Source organism: Phodopus roborovskii, unplaced genomic scaffold, assembly GCF_943737965.1.
Source record: "Phodopus roborovskii unplaced genomic scaffold, PHOROB, whole genome shotgun sequence".
Lineage (NCBI taxonomy): Eukaryota > Metazoa > Chordata > Mammalia > Rodentia > Cricetidae > Phodopus > Phodopus roborovskii.
The window spans coordinates 4,113,499-4,131,716 of NW_026126415.1; the positions used below are offsets into that span (position 1 = coordinate 4,113,499).

At 41.8% G+C, this 18,218-nt stretch overlaps 1 protein-coding gene across 3 annotated transcripts in view; it reads right to left on the reverse strand.

Annotated features, from left to right (window-relative positions):
• Nucleotides 1-18,218, reverse strand: part of Parp8 (poly(ADP-ribose) polymerase family member 8) — a 161,690-nt gene that overhangs the window by 25,682 nt on the left and 117,790 nt on the right. For 2 of the 3 annotated variants that reach the window (XM_051183085.1, XM_051183084.1), the window contains exons 12-15: nucleotides 13,131-13,256; nucleotides 12,102-12,660; nucleotides 10,703-10,753; nucleotides 10,505-10,600 (exon numbers count right to left, since the gene is read on the reverse strand). In XM_051183085.1, coding sequence (XP_051039042.1) covers nucleotides 10,505-10,600; nucleotides 10,703-10,753; nucleotides 12,102-12,660; nucleotides 13,131-13,256 — 832 coding nt within the window. The remainder of the gene's footprint in view (nucleotides 1-10,504; nucleotides 10,601-10,702; nucleotides 10,754-12,101; nucleotides 12,661-13,130; nucleotides 13,257-18,218) is intronic. The other variant, XM_051183087.1, reaches the window with a different exon arrangement.

The window sequence follows — 18,218 nt, forward strand, 5'->3', positions numbered from 1 at the left end:
TATATCTAATGCAACGTCTCTGTGTGTTATTTGTGGCTGGCGCAGCTGTGGGACCAGGCTGGCAGGAAAGCTACTCATAACAACGCTTTCTTCTGCATTTGCTCTCCTAGTCCTGCACCTGTAAAGATCTGAATCCCATAGATTCACCAAGTGCCCAGGCTTCTCAAACAAAAAATCCATATTCTAATGAACAAAACTATGACACAACTGATTTATGGAACGTTCGCTTCTTTCTGCATGCTTGTCTAAAAGTAACCACTCTCTCCATACTTGATTGTGTAAAGCTCATTTCTGGAAACCCAGTACTTCCTCAGCCAGAAGATGGGAATCAGGAAAGCTAGGAAATACATTTTCTGGAAACAAAAATGAAACAACTTCCTATCATTCTGAAGATTTACAAGTAAAAGCATAATTACATTCTTACAAGAACTTATATCTGATTTTGGGAATGTAGCAACTAGACAGTAAGTGTTGTTATTAATCGGTTACCGTAATAACACCACACTAAGTAAGTGTTAGTGAAGTGTAAAAACACTTCAAAATGGAAGATACAAAAACATTCATCTTTTGGGTAAATATTTCTACATCTTCATATCTGTTTTGTACAGTAATATCCTCTTCTTCATCTGTAATATATTTGCAAATTCAAATTGTCAATACAAGATGGTCCTAAAAGAAAATTCTCAAATTACATAAGGTAATGAAATTAGGTCTCTCTCTCTCTCTCTCTCTCTCTCTCTCTCTCTCTCTCTCTCTCTCTCTCTCTCTCTCTGTCTCTGTCTCTCGCACGTGGTCAGAGGGAAGAGAATGAATAACTATGGAGTGGCTGCCCCCAAGTGGGACCTCTGTGCTGTGTTCTCCCAATAGCTCAGTAGACATTCTAGAAGACAACAGAAAGACTTTTCTTCTTCTTTGTTTTTTTCATTTTATTGAAACAGACTTTTCCTCCCGTAATATATCCTAACTACAGTGTCCCTTCCCTCTGCTCCTCCAAGTTTCTTGTTGCTTCCCATCTCATGAAGACACACCCCTTTCTGCCTCTGAATAGAAAACAAACAGGCACCTAAGGAATAAAAACGAATACACTAGAGTTGACAAAGACAAACAAACAGAAGAAGGCACAAGAATCAGATACCTACTTATTCACACACTCGGGAGTCACGTGAGAACACTAAACTGGAAGCCATGATATATACACGGAGGACCTGATTCAGACCTGTGCAGGGCCTGTGCATGCTGCCTCAGTCTCTGATTTCACATGAGCTTAGCTCACGTGGACTTGGAGGGCCTTGTTTTCTTGGTGTCCTCCATCCCCTTTGGCTCTTGCACTCCTGAGGGCAGAGGATTTTAAGAGCCAGAGGTTGATGAGGGTTGCTAAGCAAGTGTTTTCGGGACACGACAGAGCCATTACACTCATGAACTAACAGCAGCTGTAGATGCCCATACAAGACCTGCTAAACAAGATGGAACCAGTTAGTTCCAGCATGGATAGAGGACTGTGCCAAGACGTCCCAACCCCAGCCAAGGTACGTTAAGAGCTGAAGATAGCCAGGACACTGAGAGTAACCATTCTTCAGGGAGGTGGCCTCTTGTAGGCTGCCCATACCCTAGTGAAAGGCTCTACATACAGACATACATATATGAACAGCGCTGAGTGATCTTAGGGGGCTGTGGAAAGATGACATGAAATTGGGAGAGAGGTTCAGGGGTATCATTGGGAGGAGTTTGACGGGGAGTATGGGATTGATATGATCAAAGTACATTACGTACACTCATGAGAATTCTAGAAGAACGAATGAATGAAAAAAAAAAAATCAGAGTTCTCTGCTCACAGAAAGGGCATCACACTCCAGGAAAAGAAACAGAACCATTCCTCAATGGCACCATGACAGGGGTTACACGGTAGACTAGCATTTTCCCACTCGGAAGTTACTCCTGTGTACTCTTCACAAAAAACTGTCATGACTGACAGTTACACAGAAAACTCCAGTTTCAATTCTAAACTGCACAGAGCCACTGAACATCTATTAAAGTGTATTAGGTGTAATAATGAGTTTATTTCACATGCTTTCATGGGAATCATGCAATCTAGTCTGTCATTATTAATTCTCTCCTTCTTTTGTTTTAATATATTCCCTTAAGATTTAATAATCTTTTGTTGTCTTGGCGCAATCAAGTCCCTAAAATTTAGACTATAAGGCCATGGCAAGTCCCTCTATTGCCAACACACACATGTTTACTACATGAAATGCATTATTTACCAACTTAAAGGCATGAAAAACTTTTCTATGTGTCCTCAAAATATGACATGTTGTAGACCTTTTCAGCTAAGATGAATAAGTTTAAATTTTTTGAATCAAAGAAATTTAACTGCGAGCAATAAAAACATATTTCAAAAACTGTTTCTAAGCCTCAGAGAACATTTTAGAACCGAACTGTATTTTAGGAAAAATGTGTTTTCAATGAATTTAAATTACCCTTTACTGAGAACAGAAATGCTACAACTTAGAAGACTTTCCTATACATTTATGTAAAGAGTAAAGTATGGTGTTGGGAATGGTTTTCAAACACTTTGGCTATGATCTTTTTGTTCAGACTAAATATTTCATGGGAGTCCAACATACAAAACACACAACTGGATCTTGTTGACCCTGTAGTTTATATGCAGCTGTTTTCAGATCCATAAAATGGGAATAAAAATAACACCCAACTCCATGAGTTGATAAAAAAAAAAGTTAGACAAGATTTCTAAACATTTTCATTTAGAAATGAAGAGTTTATTTAAGTGCTAAAAAATAAATTAATTACTTCAGCTGATCCCATCACAGCTTTATATCAATGCACAAAAGTACTAACTAAAAAAAAAGCACTAAAGGTTTTAATGAAGATTATAGTATGTCATGTAGCTTTCTATACATCTGGTTGATCAAAATGTTAAATTATTGCTTAAGTATTTCTGATTTAAAAGAGAAAAAAAACCAGCTTAAATGTAAATTCTTGACTTAAAATAGTGTTGAAAAATGAGGATAAACGTTAGAGGCCCTGAGTGATTTGTAGTTGAGACAGACGTTCAGTCTCCATGAACAGAAACAGAAATGACACAGGGACCAGGTGTTCTTGCAGGCCACGCTGTGGTTGCTGAATGGCTTGTTCCCCAGCGCGGTGTTCAGGAGTGGGGGGCGTGAGGAGTAGATGAAGGGAATGTAGCCAGATCTAAGGATTCATCCACCGAGCGATTGGTGACTGCTGAGAAACGCTGGAAAGTGGCAATGGTGTCGGATTGAGACGAGAAGGTCTCTGCGGCCTTGCCTCTGAGTGACAAGTCCATCACACTCAGCCTCTCCCTCCGCTTCTCTGCTTCCTCTTCTGCCTCATACTGCTGCTCTATGATGTTTTACCTCATCGCAGCTGACACGACGTGGAAAACGGGCAATGTGTCTCTTAACCAGGGACGCAGGATGACAGCCTGTCCTGGTGAGTATAGCAATGGTAGCTCACATAGACGTACGGTTTTGGAGTTTGTTTGCTTTTTTGCAGAGGTCAACAGCTCCCAACAAGGGTCAAGAAAGACAACAGCAAAGATGAAAGTTGAAGGCACTCGGGGTGTAGAGGCTTTTCGGTACCAAGCCCTCACTTTCCTGCTTTCTATAACCCGTGAAGGCATCTCTAAAACTACACTGACACTCCAGTGCATGTCGCGCGGACAGATGTATTCAGGAGGGTGGGGATTGGTTTTCGGGTAACAATCCACCATATTGCATGCATGCTTTGATGTAAATGAGAGCTGTTTTACAGATTCACCTGCTCTGTTGGGACTGCCCTGGAAGTGTCATTTAGAGACGTCGTAAACAGATAAAGAGTAAGCAGGAGCACACACAGCACTGTGAACAGACAGCACTTTCAGTGCTGAAAGGGGGCAAGTAGGAGTAACACTTTAGGACTTCAAGAGCGGAGTGGAAAGGACATTTACAACATCTTCAGAAAACCAGACTTCCGGTAAATATGAGAACTAATCTATGCAGGAAAGACAGAGACCTTAGGCTCAGGATTTCACAAAAACCAAGTGATGTTTAGTCCCTCAAACTATCAGCTGTGTTAAAAAAAAAAATGCACCCATTTAGGGATTTAGCACAGCTGAAAATATGTCATATGGCTGAACCTGCAGTCAGTGAATCACTGCTTAAAATTCCATAAGAAATTATATATAACTCTTAAATTTACAGCAAAATATACAGCACTGTGAATACAATAGAGATACAGGGAAAAAAATTAGTAAGAATGCCTAAATTAGGAAAAATATCTGTTAATGGAATTAAAAAATGGTTTTCTGCTTATCCATCTTCAAACAGGACGAGTTTCTTCTATTTTAATTTCTTCATCTGATTTCATGTCATTTATATCACTATTTTAAAAGCCAAAGACACCTGTTTGATTTCCTTAGGCTGTGTCACAGCAACATTAAACTATCTAATAATTATCTATAGAAAATATTTATATGGGAGATTTTTTTTTCTCTTTAAGCTTCACTGATGCAGAAACAGAAGCAAACAAAATTTGGAATAAGGCAGAAAGAATACTTAGAGACACCGGTATACCCGCTACTTATGGGAATGACCTGCCAACAGTTAAACCACAAAGAGTGGACTGCCAGCCACATGTGCAGTAAATCTCAAGGATGTGAAGGTGGCTCTTTGAAGGTGCAAGCTGAGAGTCTGCCTGGTGCCCCCTCCTGGCTGGAGTCCTGCCTTCATGGCTTACCAGCAGGGGAACACTGAACAAAACGTTTCCCACCTCACCTGTAGAGTGCGGATAATAACACCTCACAGAGTCACCATGAGGATGGAATGCTGACAATCTACACAGCGTGCTTGGTACACATTTAAAAATAATAAGGGGTGCCTGATATTGGTGAATCCCTGTGGTTTTACGCAGTGAAGACAGCAATGCTGTGGGTAAGCGCAAGGTCAAAGCAAGAACACTAGCAGGGCTGAGCTTCTAAGAGGTGTTTGTAGAGACGCCATTCCATCAAGTGGATGCTTTTCTTTTAAATCACTTAACAATTTAACAAATAATGCTGCCTTCGAGAGAGATATTTTATTCTGGGAGTAGAATAAAAGTAGACTTTCAAAAAAAAAAATAGTATATGGGCCCAAAGAATAATTTTTCATCTATTTCTCTTGAATGAAATGAAATAAATCAACCGTTAAGATCTGACAATTATGCAAACAGAATGGTTATTTATCCATGTGAATCTTGAGATATTAAAAAACCTCCGATAACATCGCTCAGGCTGTGTGGTTTATCTTTTGTAAACATATTCTGAAGAACAAGATGATCTTGTTTTGTTCTCCTTAAAAAGGGAAACAGAATCTGCCCTCACACCGTAAACGTACCAGCCCTTTAATTAACATTTAAGGTGGAGGGTGCAGAAGTCGGACAGAACCAGGTCCAAAGCTCAGCATCTAGACACACAATCTGAATGCTGTCGAACTCTGAATCTAGACACACTATCTGAATGGTGTTGAATTTGCCATCCAGACACGATATCTGAATGGTGTTTACAAATTATTTAATCCCTGTAAAATCCTCCCCCCCCCCCACACACACACAAAAAAAAACTTATTTGACCCACAGTTGTAAATGGCTAGCATTTTGAGAACATCAAGTAAGGATTCGGTAAGCAAACTATCCACACACAGTACCTGGTCCACAGCGGGAAGTGACCTCCCCTCCTCAATAAATATTCAGAACACACTTTAGGTCAATCGTCACTTTCATATTTAACTACATTTTACTGTTCCTCAAACTAAAACTTGGATTTTACTACCTAGGCAGAGTAGAATGCATATTTTTTCAAACACTGAAATGAGAGCCGATACCAACAAAAATGGCTTAACGAAAACCCAACCTTTCATTTCCCTATAAAAACTTAAAAAAGGAAAAAGAAAACAAACAAACAAAAACTAGCAAAAAAATGGTCTTAACCAGCTCAGTTATTCCAAACAAACAGTTAAGCCTTGGCCCCTAAAACTTGAAGCAGAATGCAAGGCATTCAATTCCCTAAGGGCTACTGTGGAACCAATCCGATGGCTCTCTGAAGTCAAGCTCAGAACAACTGTCTGTTCCTGCCTGACCTGAAACTCAGCCAGGACTAAATCTCACTGCCAGGATTGGGAAGGAACATTAGTCTGTGTTTTGGTCATTACTGGGACAGGAAGTAACAACCGAGGCAAACAACAAACTAAAACAAAACAAAACAAAAAAAAAAAAAACTGCTTTGGAGGGAAGACTAGAAAGGACAAGAAGTGTGAGGACTCTGAAGGGCTTCTTTCTATGCATGCGCGGGAACACAGAAGGCCACAGACTTGGCCGGGACTCACTGTGCTCAAGAAAAATGTGTAGCCGGTCATGGTGGCTTGTGACAAAAATTCTCAGAATTATAGAAGCTCAGGCAGGAAGTTTGCCACAAGTTTGAAGCCAGTTTGAACGAAACAGAAATTCTGGCTGGCCACATATTTAATGTAGAGGGAAAAGGGGGTGGTGAAGAGGAGAACAAGGAGAAGGATGTGGAGGAAGAGAAAAGAAAACAAACAAACAAAAATCAGGAGATGCCATTAAATATCATTTTTAGCTGCTTCTGTTATTACAAACAGGAAATTCAGGCTAGGCCAAAACTGTAAACAGCCAGGCTAAGTATTAAAGGAATGCTCAACAAACATAAGCCCTTGCCAAGAAGTGGGAAGGCACTTTTGATGATAATTTGCCAAGAAATAAATCCTAAAAAGGACAGAGATCTGATTCAGAAGATGCTTCATTAGTATATTCAGGACATCTATCTTCCAATAAAGAAAGAATAAGGCATGCAAAGAAATGCTAAAGTAAGGCTCAGGTATAGGAGCAAGGCGATTGATTCAAAGAGTCCTGAAAAAAAAAAAAAAATCACAGATACCTAGACTGAACAGCGTTTACAAAATGATTAAAGAGCCAAACCAAACTCTATCTAAATAAAGATAGCATTTCAAAAGAATCAATAGATGGAACTTTTTAAAAAGGAAATAAATTCTGGGGTTGACAACTATAAAAACTGAAATAAAACTCACTGAGGGATGCTGTAACTGTATTTGAGGAGGTCATGGACATTTGCATATAGGCCAACTGAGATGTGCAACTTCAGCAACAAAAAGAGTAATGAAGGAAATAAACAAAGGTCTGCTCAACACCATCTTACACAAACGCATTAGTAACGATGGAGTACTGAAAGATAAGAAAAAGATGTGGAAAGAATATTCAGTGAAGCATCTCCCAAAATAGCAAATTTGTGGGGGAAAAATTGTTAACCTGTACTTCACGGAAGCCCAGTGAACTGCACTAGGATGAACACACAGTGATACACACATGCCTTAATCAAAACACCGCAAACCCTGGCGATGCACACACTGTAAACCCCGCACTTAAGAGGCTAACACAGGACGAACATCAGAAGATCCTAGATTCCACAGGAAGTTCCAGGCCACTTTGGGCCACTGCGAGAGATCTTGTCTCAAAAGAAACAAAGATCAAAGCAAAACTACAGAAAATCAATGAAAAGCAATGACAGAAGAAACAATGTGAACAGCTCATACATATAAGGAATCTTGCTGAACACACACACACACACACACACACACATACACACACACACACTTTCTCTTTCGAAGCCATGAACACTGAAAGTATGTAATGACACAAAGTATCAGGGAGGTGAGAAATCTAAATCAAAGCAAGGAAAAGACTTAACAAACAATTCTATGAGTAGCACTGCTGGCCATCAAACCTGAAACGAAAACATTCTCAAACAAAATCTGAGAGGTCACTATTTGTGCAATTGTCCCTCAGGAAGCAATGAAGACATATTTCAAGCTGAAACTCCAAGAGCCTTATACAGGATGCACAAAAATATAATGAGCATGGGGAAGGACCTGAAATGGCAAAATTAAATAAATAAATAAAGCTTAAGAACTGTATATACCACACACTGGGTGTTGGTGGCTCATGCCTTTGATCCCAGCACTCAGGAGGCAGAGGGATCTCTGTGAGTTCAAGGCCAGCCTCGTCTACAGAGCGAGTTCCAGGACAGGCTCTAAAACAATACAGAGAAACCCTGTCTCAAAAACCAAAACCAACCAAACAAAAACTGCATAAACACATAATTTTTTATTTTACACATTTGGATCGGTTTCTGAGTAATTTAAAAGCAAGCTACATAAAGAAATAATTTCCCATCTATGTTAGTAGCACAGGAAGTAGTGTGTCTTTGTGCATCCTAACATAAGGGAGGAAGACCAGGCATGTGAAACTTGAGTTTGGCCAGTGAAGGACTTCCTTCAAGCCAGATAATTTTCAACCCTGCAGCCCACTGAAGGGGAAAGGAAGAAAACAGATGTCACAAAGTCGTCTTCTAATCTCCACGCATTTGCTATGGCATGCGTGTCATCCGCATATCATTGTAACATGCACACTAATAAATATTTTTTCAAAGATATGTAGGAATAAGGTTTTCATGTTATTAAAATCAAGTTGGAATTAATCTAAACCAGATTTGTAATTTAAATGGTAATTTCAGTATCCTAAATATTACTATGGAAACAGGTCAAAATGTTATAAGAAAGGAATTAAAATGAGATCCTAGAAAACAGCTGTTTAGCACGTTAGTGTCATAGAAACAGATGAATAGGGGTAGACATAACGCATACAGAAAATAAACAGGAAGTCAACGTCCCTTTCTTGTTAGTAGGAATGGAGGAGAAAGGCCGGAGGTGGGAGGGGACTGAAGAACTTGTAGAGACTACAATACCATGAGACAAAACAGACTTGAAGAGAAAACTACTAATAGAGACAGCGGATACAAAACATCAGGAATATGCAATATAATTGCATAAACACTTGTCGAACAATACATATGCCAAAACACATGAGGGAAATGGTGACGGGACTGTAGCTAGGAATGGACAGCCCAACAGAAGAGAAGTTAGTACTTCCACTTTCAATAGTAGTTAGGAAAATGAAGGAAATAAAAAACAGGAGTAAAGAGGTCAATGCAATGAGGGCATACATACATACATACATACATACAAACATACATGCATTCATACATACATACATACATACATACATACATACACACACACATACATCAACAGTCCTCTGTCTTGAGGCGGATTGCTGTAGTTTGTATTTGAAGACACACGTGCTGAAAGAGGGCGTTCCCTTCAGGAAGACAGTGGAAGCTTTGAGAGCTGGGGCCTAGAGTGGAGTTACTGGGTTATCGGTGTGTGTGCTTAGGAGGCCCTGTGGGGTCTAGACCACTTCTGTTCTCTCTTGTCCCTGGGACAGGGGTTGTACGGCTCTGCTCTGTCACTTGCCTGCAGTCATTCATTCGCTACCACGTCATACGTCAAAGTAATGAACTGATGGTGAGCTAGGACCTTCCAATCTACGAGCCACAAGTAACTCACTTCTTCTTACACGTTGATTATCTGTGGACCAGTGAGCTGGCTCACCAGGCTTCCTTAAGTACTGCAGCAACAGGAAAAAGAAACGAAGATATCTTCTATGGAGGGTCATTAAAGACACCAAAACCAACGTATTAGAACTGTGGTGATGTCTTGCTTGTACAGACAAAGCCTGTCTGAGCATCAGAGAATGGAGCTTGCCACTAGCTAACCATAAAGGTCTGGAGGTCTGTACAGACAGACAGGAAGTGAGGTAGCTGGGCGGAAACAGGATATACGCAGGGAGAAACAGGAACTCCCTTCTCTTGTCTGCTGAGATGCTAAGGTGGTGAGGGGTGGCTGTGGTTTGCTCCTTCTCTCTGATCTCTCAGCATTTATTATCCAGACCAATGAAGAGCTCCATTTACATAGAACTAACAAAGAAATGCAGCAAACTTACAGAATATAAGGGTAATCTACACAAGTCATTTTTACTACTTTATACTAGCAGGAACCACCTGCAAATGAAATAAAACAATTCATTTACATAAAAGGTTATCCAAGGAAATAGAGAATTCAGATGCAAAAAAAAAAAAAAAATTAAAAGATCTTAGTAGGTGAAAGATACCCTGTGTTCACGCTTCGGAAAGATTATCAGGAAACTGCACCTTAGACCATGAGGACCACCAATAAAACAGACTTCTGTTTCTCTTAATTTGGAAGTGAGGGAGACAGAGGGGGGGCGGGGAAGCTATTTCCACAATCTATGTGTTATTAAACATAAATGTACAGTTTACAGGACTGCCAATATAGAAATGGAGATATAGAAACAGAAGACAAACATAAGGAACACAATCTTAGTGGGAAACACGGATGCTTCCAGAAGTAACGCTAACTGCAGTTCCATCCAAAGGATACCACTTGGTATATATTAGTTTGTCCTAGGAAATATTTATTTTAAATGGCATTTGTTGGGATGCTTACACTTATGTTGCATGTTAACACGGGAATTCAATCAATAGGTGGGTACTCACCCTAAGCATGGGGCCATTCTGAAACACGTGTGGCTCGTCACAAACCACACAGTATTCATTCAGTACAGGGATCCGCTGCTCAGCAAACTCAATTGTCTAAGGGAAACGATGCAAACAGAAGTACCAGTGAGGTTCCCAGATGCTGTGAAAACCCGGCAAGGGTGAGGCGTTCCCACAGTGGATGATCTGAACTCATACCTGCACCAGGAAGCCGCGGTCTCGGATGGGAATGCATTTTGCACCATTTGTCTATAAAAAGCAAAGTTGTTTTGTTTTGTTTTGTTTTTAAAGTAACTTTTCATTGGGGGAGAATACAGAACTTATAGCTTTTCCACTTTTTTACAAATGAATGCAGAAGACCATGTATTTTCAGCTATCGTGATATTAAAATACTGAATTTCGTTATGGGCCGATTTTTGCCATATTCGCATAATCTGCAGTATTTGCCTAAAGTAACATTCTTAATTTCTCAACTTTTAGCAGAAATACCTGTCATCATTACATGAAGAGAAAGTTTATTATATTACTGATCAAAAAATGCCCATGTCATCATTAAAATATCCACATCTTACCAGCTGCAATGATTCTTCCAAGGAAAATTAGATGGCAGCTAGCAAAGGGACCAGTACTAAATCTCTTAGTGGACTATAAGTACATGGGAAATAATCTGTTTTCTTCCACAAACTGTCTGAAGTTATCCTTCTGGGGTGAAACTATTATGGGAAACATTCCTTTATGGGATTGATTGACATCATATTAAATAATAAAGACTGTCAAGTTTTCCCTCCACCAACTATAATTTTACAGTAGTGTTCAATTGTAGGGGGAAATCTATGGAAGAATGACTTCCTAAATTCAGCCTCTTGGTTTTTGTTTTGTTTTTTGTCAACTTGCATATGGCTGAGTCATACGAATCTTTAAACTGACACTCACAACATGGATGTATAAAACAGCAAACTACATGTGTAGTTTAAGTCTGTCTGAAGTTGGCTGTAATCCCTAGGGAGGTAAAATTTTGTGTAGGGCTGATTCACAGTTGATACCAATCACAGACAACCCCCCCCAAAAAAAGAAACTGATCTAGCATAAAACAGATATCAAGAAAATCTTCATGTCAGGCTCTTAGACATCATCACTAACCATGATGTTCACACACACACAAACCCTCTAGTATGTAACTGAAATATTATTCTTGGTTATAAGTCAAGTGTGGTCCTCCGCTACTCATGTGGTGAAAGATTAAATAACCTACTCAATAAAGATTAAAACCTTTGTAGATCTAACTGAATTCGTATTTAGTAAAATTTAGTAGAATTCAGTGGTACGAATACAAACCAGACAGCAAATTAGTAATTACATTTCCACACCCCCCCAGAACCAACCCTAACTGTTATGCGCCAGTTGTAAATTACTCGCAAAAACAAAAACAAAAATAGAACAAAACAAAACACCCACTGCAAGTTTAAAAACAAAACAAATAAAATGGACCTTGCGCCTTTCCTTTCCCAATTCTTAAAAAAAAAAAAAAAAAAAGATGCATACAAATTTCCTGACCCTTGGCTACATTTAAGAAGGCAAGATGAAAATGTTTACGCACAGGAGGCTGGCAAGAAGACGATGATGGTGTTAAAATACCGATAAGCCCTGAGGTAAGCGAGAGCCTCCTGCCCTCTGCGTTGGGTTCCTTGAAATGCTCGTTTTTCGATGACTTGGGGGCGCCGGAGTAAGACTTGCTGAGCAATTTGTGATTTTTCAGCCCATATAACTCTTCCATTCTGAGATTACTGGAGTAAGACCTGCTTAGCAGTTTGTGGGGCTTCAAGTTGGTGTTGTGCTCACAGCGCGGGTCTCCAGAACAAGAGCGAGTCAATAACTTATGCGACTTGAGCGTGAGGCAGTCCTCCTGCTTGCCCGCAGCCGGACAGGGCCGGCCCAAGAGTTTGTGCGATTTGATGGTGGACATCGCCTGCTCCGCCCTGGGGTCGCTGGACAGTGAGCGCCCAAATGTCCTGTGCGACTTGGCGCACACGTCGTCAGCCTTGACGGTGCTGGAGCAAGTCCTGCGCAGCAACTTGTGCGTTTTGGAGATGCCATCTTGTTCAGATTTCAGTTTGGATTTGCTTTTGCCACAACCAGGGGGTGGATAGCTGGGCGACCTTGGAGACGAGCGACAATTAACACAGGGGGGAAACTGGACCTAACTAACGCCAGTGTCACCACTTAACCAAGGTACATATGCTGCTACCTCACCAGCAGCCTCCCTGTTAGGACCCAGACCAAAGAATGGTGAGAATGGGTCCCAGGAATGAAGCCAGGTCTCACAAACACAAGAAGACCCCAGCATGGTTTCTCCCTCCAACCCATCCCAGAACCCCACAAAGAACTGATTTTTGCAGGATTCTCTTTGTCCCGTGAGAAAACAAAATCTAACTTTAGTAAACTTTACCAATATTGACTGAGGAAATAAGTAAGCACATCTACGTTTTGGTGGAACGCTTGTAACTTAGTCTTTTGTCGGAAGTCATAAAGAAAACAGACACCTAGGCAAGAAAGGATCCTTTGGACCCGGGCATCGTGGGACCCTGGGCTGAGCACTGAGACAAGGATGAAGATGCCTGTTACCAACCTGCGCAAGGTAGAAAACAAATGCAGAGGAGACTTCACCTTCTTCTCTGACAGCTTCTTACCGTGCAGGCAACTGGATTTCTCTTTGCTCTGTTTCCACTGCTGAGTAACGAAGGTCTGCATGATCCTGTCAAACCAAAGGCTCTGTTAGTTAGCGCAGTCCGGGTGTCATCTGCATGTTGTTTACTTGCTTGGGGAGCTAGCCTGCTGGCTGAGACTGTTTTGCTTTGAAACCGCGTCTTACTACTAGCTCTGGCTTGGAACTTGCTGCAAAAACCAAGCTGGCCTCAAAACTCCCAGCCTCTGTCTTCCTGGGACTGGGAATCTGGGGGTAAAGGTGTGAGCCACCACACCAGTCAATACTGTGCCCACCGATACTTGGGTATTTATTGCAAAGACAACACATTACCAAGGGAAAATAACACGGCCGTGAGTGAAATGCTATGTCAGGGTTGTGCAAGGGTTTTCATATTAAGGAAGCCAGAATGTAAGAAATTGCCGTGGCTTTTCTACGACAAGTTACATCATAGCAAGTGTTGAGAGAGATGTGCGTGAGCCATCCCCTAAGTTGCGAGCATGTGAGACCTCTCCCCATCCTTCGTCTGTCGCGGGGCAGCGTGGGTGAGGCAGAGATGAACCCCTCCCCCAACACGCTCCTGCCCATTATGGCAGAGGCAGGTGGGAGAGCTGCCCTGAGCTCAGGAGGGCAGGAGAGCTGCCCCGTCTGCCGCCAGCTGCCACACTCGGAAGAGCAGACCCTGTACCTTGCTTGGGCAGCACAATTGAGCCAACGCCGCCTTCGGCAGAGGCTTGGGTGAGCAAGCACAGATATTGTGAGCTTGGGTGAGCTGTCCCCATTACTTACCTGTCATGTGGCGGCATGGATGGAAGAAAGATGTCCCTCCCCCACCCCCACCCCCACCCAAGTCCCTCGATGCCCTGCCTATTGCTCACCCCGGTGGTCAGGACAAGGGAGAACTGTGGGGCCGACCACCCCTGCACCTATCCAAGCCCAGAACCAGTGTTATGGGTTGGCCCTCCTCCATATCCACCCTATCTGTGCTCTGCTGGAGCATGTAAAGGGGCCGGTTCCTGCAGACCCAAAGCTTCAGGGTCTCCACAACACAGGGCAACCAAGAGAAGGCCCAGTGAGGGCCCAGCATCGGTAGCGTAGCAGAAAACAAACAGAAGCCTTGAGCCAGACCAGTAACTCTGCAGTGAACACACGCAAGTAAAGATACACGGACAAAAGGGTTTAATATGCGACCCACTGGGTCACACTACAGATCCTTTCCCCCTGTTTTTCTTTTTTCTCTTAAGTTTTTCTGCAGGGGCGGGGGGGGGGGCGGCGGAGGGAATATGTTACAAGGGCCGAGGGCGGATACGCAGAGAACAAGAAATTCAGGGATGGAGATGCGTGATGTGAAAGACACATCATAAATGAAAAGAAAGCAGGGAAAGGAAAAAGAAAACAATAAACGACGCCAAGGTGACATCATGCAGAGGAGCCCCCAATCTCCTCTCCACGATGGGCAAGTCACGGTCGTCCAAGAGACAGGGCCTAACTGAAAAATAAATATAAATAAAACCAGTTTCACTGGAGAAGCTCCCCCCCCCCCCCAGTTCTGGAACAGACATTTGAGGATGCCCCCCTGTGAATCTTTGAGAGAGAACACTGCATACAATAACGTGCTAAGAAGCATCCCTAAATCTAAATTTAGCTTTAGAGACGCAGATTCCTCAGTGGTAAGGGTTAATTACCTGATGCTGCATCCAGACTCAACACTGAGCAGCTAAAAGAGCAGCTCCCCCTACTTCGAATGCAACCATGCATAATTCATATCTGAACAAAGTTACCTTGGTGCAGTGTCAGAAAAAGTGGGGCAACTCTAGAGGTCTGAAGGATGGGCAAGCCCAGACATCACATAAGACTGCCCGCACCAGTGAAAAGGAAGCGGACACAGAAGATTTTAAAGTATTTTTCCCTTACAACATTACTCAATAAAGGCTGGCATATGATGAAAATGAAAATTCATTACACTGAAAGGGAAAAGACGTGGGCTGCATCCTGATCCAGGAACTGAACCACTGCATTAGGGCGGAGGATCTGACGGGCTCTTACTAAATCAAGTTTATGGATTTGGAAGAGTAACTAGTCCTTCAAGATCCTTACAAGTTCTAAAAGCTGATATTCTGACAAGTACAGCACTTATTGTTTATATTCTGACCACAGTTAACTGGGGTATATGTCAATATTTTCAGCCAGCTTTTTGGCCCGTATCTAAAGATAGAAGACAAGGAGTAAGGACTGGAATGTGCACAGAAGGGACCCATGGTTTTGAGGTAAGTTAAGGCAGCCATTATGGGGACCAGTGAGATGGTTCAACACCGAAAAATGCTCGTCATGAAGCCTGACAACCCCAGAACCCACATAAAATTGGAAGAAGAAAACTGAGTCCACAAAACTGTGTGACTCATACATACCAAAATTAAAAAAAAAAAAAGGTAGGTAGACAGATAGATGATAGATGGACAAACAGACAGATAGATGATATACAGATAGATGATAGATGATAGTTAGACAGAAGATTAAATAGATAGACAGACAGGTGATATATAGATGATAGATAGACAGATAGATGATATATAGATGATAGATAGACAGACAGACAGGACAGCCATTATGAGAAACAGAACATATCTTCCTCAGACTATTGAAATAGAACTAGCAGGTGGTCTAGCAAGCCTACCTGTAAATATTTATCCAAACAAATGAAATCTGTAGAGAAGAGGCTTCTGCCCACTCATGTCTGCTGCAACACTATTTAAGATAGACGTGAGACAGAAACAACTAAGGGCCGTCAGACATGACTCCGTGGGCTGGAGCGGTAGTGCAGACCAGCCATTCAGCACTCAGGAGGCTGACTGATAACTGGAGGGGCCAGCCTGAGCTTCATCTGCAAGAAACCAAGACAATGAAGCCGGGGGCAAGGGCAGATGGCATACAATTCCGTAAAGTATCGGAACCCTGCCATTCACAAAGTCATGGGTTAGACTGTGGGTCACATTCACAAAGGGATGGAGGCCAAGCAGGGAATAAAAGGCCCCACAACCCACATGTTCAATTTCTGTGCAGGGTCTAAAAAGGTTACCCTGCTCCTGCGCACAAACTAAACGCACTGGTATTGTGGACGACCATGGTGATCAGAGGATGTAGAGAGGGTGGAGAGCAATGAGTAGTAACTTACAAAAGGTTGGAATTGGAAGTTTTGTATACTGTAGCTCAACACCATGATCACAGGTAAGGGTTCTGTCTGTGTATTTCAAAAAGCTAAGTTTGAATATTTTCATCACAGAGATGTGACACTGAAGAAATAGATGTTTTGAACTTGTGTAGATTTACCACCTGCTGTCCCAACACTGTATAATTTTTACGTGCTGCTAACAAAATCAACACCTTAAAAACAAAACACCAAGATTTACTAGAAAACACAAATTTGTATTTTGGTATTATTGACAAAAGTTTTGATTTGTAAAGTGAAACATCACCCGGCGTGTGCCTGTTTGTTTTTGAAACATCATGTTGTAGGTTTACGTAATAGATGTATAGATTATCTGTCGGCATATTTTACAGTTAAAAGTCAACGGATAAGAAAAGATCTCTCCTAATCATCTAGAGAAGTCTGATATCCTTTTACGGAAGGCTGGGGTTCGTCTGTCTGAATACAGAACTGCGTTCCCAATGCAAGAAAGGTCAGCAAAGGAGGCTGTGTAGACAGCATAGTTATTTCCCTCAGGCAAACCACCAACGCTCAGGATCCACACAGTCTCACTGGACCCAAGGGCTACACTCACATACAACAGTGTGTAACTGACTTCAGAGACACTGAGAGGTCTACACTCACATACAACAGTGTGTAACTCACCAGAAAAGCCGAGAAATCAACACACTCACATACAACAGTATGTAACTGACTTCAGAGACGCCGAGAGATCTACACTCACATACAACACTGTGTAACTGACCAGAAAAGCCGAGAGGTCAACACACTCACATACAACATTGTGTAACTGACTTCAGAGACGCTGAGAGGTTTACACACTCACATACAACACTGTGTAACTGACTTCAGAGACACCGAGAGGTCTACACACTCACAAACAACATTGTGTAACTGACTTCAGAGACGCTGAGAGGTCTACACTCACATACAACACTGTGTAACTGACTTCAGAGATGCCGAGAGGTCTACACACTCACAAACAACATTGTGTAACTGACTTCAGAGACGCTGAGAGGTCTACACTCACATACAACATGTGTAACTGACTTCAGAGATGCTGAGAGGTCTACACTCACATACAACACTGTGTAACTGACTTCAGAGACGCGAGAGATCTACACTCACATACAACACTGTGTAACTGACTTCAGAGACGCCGAAAGATGTACACTCACATACAACAGTGTGTAATTGACCAGAAAAGCCGAGAAGTCAACATACTCACAAACAACAGTGTGTAACTGACTTCAGAGACATCGAGAGGTCTACACACTCACAAACAACAGTGTATACCTGTCCAGAGACATCGAGAGATGTACACTCACATACAACAGTGTGTAAATGACTTCAGAGACACCGAGAGGTCTACACACTCACAGACAACAGTGTGTAACTGACTTCAGAGACGCCGAGAGATCTACCCTCTCATATACAACAGTGTGTAACTGACTTCAGAGACGCTGATTGGTCTACACTCACAACAGTGTGTAACTGACCAGAGAAGCTGAGAAGTCAACAGCTCTTATCTGTAATTCACCACTGTTCTTTTCTACGCAAAGACATAACGTGTGTTGCCCTTGTATTTGACTCTATAGATAATGTTTTTTGCATTTTTCTAAACCCAGGGTTTTAGGTAGAGCAGCCTTTAAAATCACAAAGCAAAAGTAAGCCCCTGTGATATTTTTATGAGTACAATAAACAAAAGCTTGGATCATCTTTTTTCCATACCTCTCAACCTATCATCGTTCATTTCTGCTTCACATCTATTAATAAGTATGCCAGAATCTTAGTGGATATATATATAT